We start from the raw sequence: 6000 nt of genomic DNA on the forward strand, positions 1-6000 counted from the left end.
CACTGACGTTAAATATTTTTGAAAATTGACTGCAAGTTAATCGGTATAAATTATTTTTATATTTTTTTTTCACTGACGTTAAATATTTTTGAAAATTGACTGCAAGTTAATCATTATATATATATATATATATATTTCGTAAAATGTGCTGTTGAACAAGTGATAAGAATTGCATTTAAAAAAGAAAAAAAGACAAGTGGTAAGGATAAGAAAATAAAAAAAGGACAGCCAATAATTTGGGTTGAGAGACGCGTTCAGGGTGACTGACGGATAAGAATAAGAAAATAAAAAACGACAGCCAACAACTTGGGGTTCGTTGAGGCGTTCGCATCTCCAGCTAAGGAGCCCTCGTCCTGACTTCAGTGTGGAGTGGGTCCTCATAGAAAAAAAAGGGAAATAATTTCTGATTGGTGGAGCTGTTCATGTCTCAGCCAGGCAGCCAGCAATCATCCTAGCTCCAGAGGAGATGGGCTTCTTCCCCGCCCTTCAACAGCCCAAACATCACGAATGCACTTCTCCTCACTGGTTGTCTTAGAGGAACAAATGATTTCGGAGGGTATGTCCAAATCAATTCTGTCCCCGATTCTAAAATCCGCTGCAAAACAGGCAGCGCACTCCTGGTAGAAGAAATCAAATTGCAATTGAATGTCAAGGCTGAAATTGAGAACCTGAAAGAGAGACTGATACTGATCCAAGCCTTCCTTGATGATGCGGAGCTGAAGCAACAACAAAATAAAAAAATTAAGGTTTGGGTTGGAAATCTCCAGGACATTGCTTACGATGCGGAGGACGTGCTCGACGAAGTGGCAACGGAGGCTTCACGAATGAAGCTGATGGGATCTCGGATGGATTGGATCGGGCAAGTAAGCGATTTCTTCCTGTCCTGCTTCACCTGCTCAATTATAAGTTCGTGCCTGTTTCACCGCGGGACAGCTATTAGAATAAAGAAGATCGGAGAGAAGTTGGATGAGATTGAAAAGCGTGGGATAGGCCTGGGAATCCAACAATCCATGGTCTGTGGGAGCCCGTCTGACGACACAAGGCCATACAGAGAGACGAGTTCCTCAGTTGAGTTGGGTGTGGTTGGCCGAACCACAGAGATAGAGAAGCTAGTGAATTTGTTATTGTCACCAGGTTCTGGTGATGCCCAGCGTCAGAAACCGTTTCCCCAATTTTTTCTGCTATTTCTATAGCAGGGATGGGTGGGCTGGGGAAGACGACTCTAGCCCAGGTCGTCTTTAATCATCAAGAGGTAACCGGGCATTTCGAGAGGAGGATCTGGGCGCATGTGTCTCATAGATTGGATGAGATCAGGCTTCTCGGAGACATGATAGAGTCCGTGGCTGGCTTTAGACCATACCTGAAAACCTTGGATTCACTGCAGAGCAGACTTGCACAGGAGCTCAACAACAAGAGATCCTTGATCGTGTTGGATGATGTATGGGATGAGCAGCAGCGCCTGTGGCAAGTCCTCTTCCAGCCACTGAATTGTGGACTGCGAGGAAGCAAAGTTATCATGACCACAAGAAACCGGAGTGCTTTATCGGAGAATGTCCCCACTACCCAGATCATATTGGAACCCATGTCTGACAAGGAGTGCTGGTCTATCTTCCGAAAGATTGCTTTTGCTGGGGCCTCGCCCAGCGATTGCAATCCCCTGGAGAAGATCGGCAAGGAGATAGCCAATAAGGCTCAGGGCATGCCACTGGCAGCAAAGGCTCTGGGAGACACTGCAAGGTCTTTTGGATTATCAAACCGACGCCGCTGGAGCAATTTGTCGGAGACTGAAATATCACAACTGCGGGAAGAGAATGGAGTAAACGTTATTTCTGTTTTAAGACTGAGCTATGAGCAACTGGATGCTCCCCTTAAGCAGTGCTTTGCCTACTGTGCTGTCTTTCCCAAAGGCTATGTCTTCGATAAAACTAGGCTGATTAAAATCTGGATGGCTCTTGGTTTTATCAAAGTCCAAGGAACAGAAAGAATGGAGGATATTGGGAGTGATTACTTCGAGGCTTTGCTGAGCAGATCATTTTTTCAAAGTTCACAGAGAGGTGGTTTCATGATGCACGACTCGATGCACGACTTAGCACAGAGTGTTTCAAGGGACGAGTACTTCAGTCTGAAAGATCGCAGCTCCTTACCTTTTCCTCGCAATGTTCGGCACCTCTCCTTGTCTACTGTTAGTCCAGAACTCCTTCGCTACCTACATCGGCTTCCTAAATTGCGGTCGCTCATCTTCTTAAACCCAGACGAGTCCCTTTCTGTTCATGATCTTCAAAAATTATTCAAAATGTTGAGAAATCTTCGTGTTCTGGATCTTAGTCGGATCGCAAAGCCCTCAGATTCTGCTCATGGCTTCTGGTCCTGCATTTTCCCAAGTCATCTGTGTGGGATTTGTTCCAATAATTTTCCCGACTCTATCTGTTCCTTGAGCCATCTCAGATACCTGCATATCTTTGCTCATAACATTGTAAGATTGCCTGAATCGTTAAGCAAACTCCACAACCTGCAAAACTTGAGGCTAGAAGATTCCTGGAAACTCCACACATTGCCGAATGGGGTAACCAACCTGATTAATCTGAGGCACCTTGAGGTTGATGGGGGGGACAAGGTTTACGAGATTGCTGGTATCGGAAAATTAACATCACTTCAGAAACTGAAGAAGTTCAGGATCAGCGGGGAGACCGGACGGGAAATCGGACAACTGAAGGATTTGAATGAGCTTCAAGGAAAGCTTTCCATATCGGGGCTAGAGAATGTGGCTTCTGGAAATGAGGCAGGGGAGGTTAAGCTTCATGAGAAGCACTACATTGATGGGCTGAATTTGGAATGGTGTAGCAGGAGACTTGATATGATTGAGTCTAAACTCGATGAAGAAATTCTTGAAGGCCTCAGACCACCTACTGACCTCAAGGAGTTGACCATCAAGAACTACGGAGGCGTCAGATCTCCTCAGTGGATGCTGGATCAGTCCCTTGTTAGCCTACGTTTTGTTCGCCTAGATGGATGCCGAAACTGGGAGGTCCTGCCACCTCTTGGACAGTTGCAATCGCTTGAGGTGCTGGAAATGGAAACAATGGATGGAGGACATAAATCTGGCAATTTCCAATTCTACGGAGATGAAGTTTACAGTGGGACCCTATTCCCTAGACTCAAGAGACTCCGGATCTGGAGTAGCCAGGTGATGTCTCAATTTCCTCCCCTTCCGTTTACACTAGCACAAGTGAGCATAGATACTCTAACAATTACTATCAAGTTGGATTTATCCGATAGAAGCAATACGACGGTATCACCATCTTCTAATAGTTTAAAGGTGTCGTACTGTACCCAAGAAACCATAAATCAGGTGCGGGAAAAGCTGATTCCTTATCATCTCTGCGCTCTCAACGAGCTAACAATCAGCAATTGTCCACGGATGTTTTCTTTGCCAACAGATACTTTCCGACACCTCGTCAACCTCAGAAAGCTAACAGTAATTAGTTGCCAAAATCTGAAGCAATTGCCTGTCCTCCCTCCTACGCTGGTAGAGTTGAAGCTATCTGAAGTGGGATTATCGATTCTTCCAGATATATCGGAATACCCTACTAATGGGCTGACAAGCAGCACTGATATATCATCATCAGCAGCAGCAGCAACATCTCTTTCTATCTTGGAGATATCCGGCTGTCCATACCTGAAATCCTTGGACAAGGGCCTCCTCACCAAAAATCTGAAGGCACTTAAGAAATTGATCATCCATGGCTGCGACGATCTTGAATCTTTATCCAGGGAGGGGTTCCAAGGCCTTATATCTCTCCTATACTTGGATATATCAGACTGCCCCAAGCTGAGGCAGCTGCCACCACTACCTTTGGTGCTTAAATACCTCGGTTTAAGTAACGTAGGCTTGCTAGCCCTCCCGAAATTCTGGGCTTTCGGTGAGGCCAGAAGCTCATCTTCATTATCACCATCATCATCGTCAGGGCCATCCCTTGCTAAGTTGGACATATCCGACTGTCATGAACTAACATCATTGTGCCAAGGATTACTGGGACAAGATCTCAGGTCTCTTGAGGAGATGTTGATTTGCCGCTGTAGTAGACTTGTGTCTTTGCCGGGCTTTCGAGGCTTCAGCTCTCTTAAATTACTGACAGTGGCTCACTGCTCCAATCTTGTGTCGCTGCCATGGGACACGCTTCCAGTCTCTTTGAAAGTGCTAGAAATTGGCGATTGCCCACTCTTGATGGATCAATACCAGCAGGAGGGATGTGCCAACTGGCCCAACATCTCTTCTCCCCAAATCAGAGAATTCAATGGCAGATGGCGGAGAGAAAAACGATCATTAAGAACAGGTACAATCGGTGACCATCCCCATTTCTATTCTTGCTTTGTGATTACATTTGGCTACCTCTGTGAGAAATCTCAAGTCCTTAATGCATAAAAACAAGTAAATCAATCAACAACTAAACAAATAAATAATCTTTGGATCTCAATCTTTTACCTCTTTAGTTATCTTTGTTTTTCATAGAAAGAGACTTCAACTTTTATATCTATACATAATTCTCAGTTGTAGAGATTGTTATCCAAAAACATAAAGAAGCAAGGAAGTCACAATCATGGAAGAATCGTATCCTGGGAAAAATACTTCGAGATACCTTTGGATCAGCTTGTGCAAGCCACCAGAACAGGGGGTGAAAGTGGGAATTAGAAGGTAGAGCCAGAGGGATCCAGCCTGAAATGCTTCCCTGTTTGGTAGGAGATCCAATTCTTGACAGACGGATTGCTGGCAACAGATTTCTACAGTTCATTCAATCATGACTCTGCATTTGCACTATTAAACGAATTTGCTCGTCACTTGCAATAAGCAGCCTTGCATACATTTATTGCTGTGAGCAATTGGATGGTCTTCTAATGCGAAAGATTTTTGTTGCTTCACTAGCTTGCTGTAGTTTATGGGGGCAAATGATACACTTATTTTCTTATAATTAATTATTTGTTATTATTGTATCTTTTCTCACCATTTACACTTATTCTTTGAGAGCAATGCATTTGATTTGGAATAGTGAAAGCCAAGATTCAGGTATAATGGCAGCTCTCTTTGAATTGAGCTCAACATGGAGGATAGGGAAGTTTTGCACTGATGTTTGAGATGATTACACTGAGCTCTGTTGGATTTGTTGGAGGTACAGTTGGATTTGTTAGAGTGCATGTGATGTAAGTAATACAATTTTTTATAGATTTGATAAATTATATAGTATTTATTTCATTAAATTTTTAATCATATTATTTATGATTTGTGAATATGAAATATGATATTTATTTGTTAAATGTATTATCAAATACTATTTAATGCATTATCAAATGTATTGATTCTGTTATGAATTTTGATTGATTGATTTTGATTCTGAAAAATTTTATGTATTGTTCGGTTGAAATATGAAATTGATTTTGACTTACAACCTGACTATATATCAAAATCCTATTAATAGGGATTATATTTGGCATACTGACATCCTACCGGTGGAGGTTGTACACAAGTACATCGATGCCACGTCAATGAAAATTGTATGCCGGTATATCGATATCCTATTAGTGGAGGCTATGCGCTTGTATATTAACACCTTACCAGTGAAGTTTGTATGCTTGAATATCGACATCCTGCTAATGAAAATTGTATGCTGGTATATCAATACCCTACTAATGGGGATTACATATTAGTACTTTGACTTTGATTATTTTGAGTTTATTTTGGCCTAGGCATAAGATACAAGTGTGGTCATAGTTCATGGCTATCGAGGTAAATCGGATGTTTTGAAAGAAATTGATTTACGAATGCAAATGAATTTTGGAAAGATTGAATTTGCATGCATCTTATTTTAAAAGTATTATATATTTTGAATTAGATTTTGAATTAATATGATATGTATGCTTGTTTTCAGTATATTATTATTATTTAATTTATCTAACTAAAGTACTTATTATTTATCAGGTTATTTAACTTATTACTCTATATTTTAC

The 6000-nt window shown here is 41.8% G+C and overlaps 1 protein-coding gene across 1 annotated transcript; it reads left to right on the forward strand.

Moving 5' to 3' along the window:
- Positions 1–335: 335 nt before the first annotated feature.
- On the forward strand, positions 336–5002 carry LOC105058639 (disease resistance protein RGA2). The gene is made up of 2 exons (XM_010941619.4): positions 336–4334; positions 4550–5002. Exons 1-2 carry the CDS (start codon positions 1199–1201, stop codon positions 4675–4677), a joined length of 3264 nt encoding a protein of 1087 aa, XP_010939921.2. The 5' UTR covers positions 336–1198; the 3' UTR covers positions 4678–5002.
- Positions 5003–6000: the final 998 nt, after the last annotated feature.

Source organism: Elaeis guineensis, chromosome 15 (genome assembly GCF_000442705.2).
Source record: "Elaeis guineensis isolate ETL-2024a chromosome 15, EG11, whole genome shotgun sequence".
Lineage (NCBI taxonomy): Eukaryota > Viridiplantae > Streptophyta > Magnoliopsida > Arecales > Arecaceae > Elaeis > Elaeis guineensis.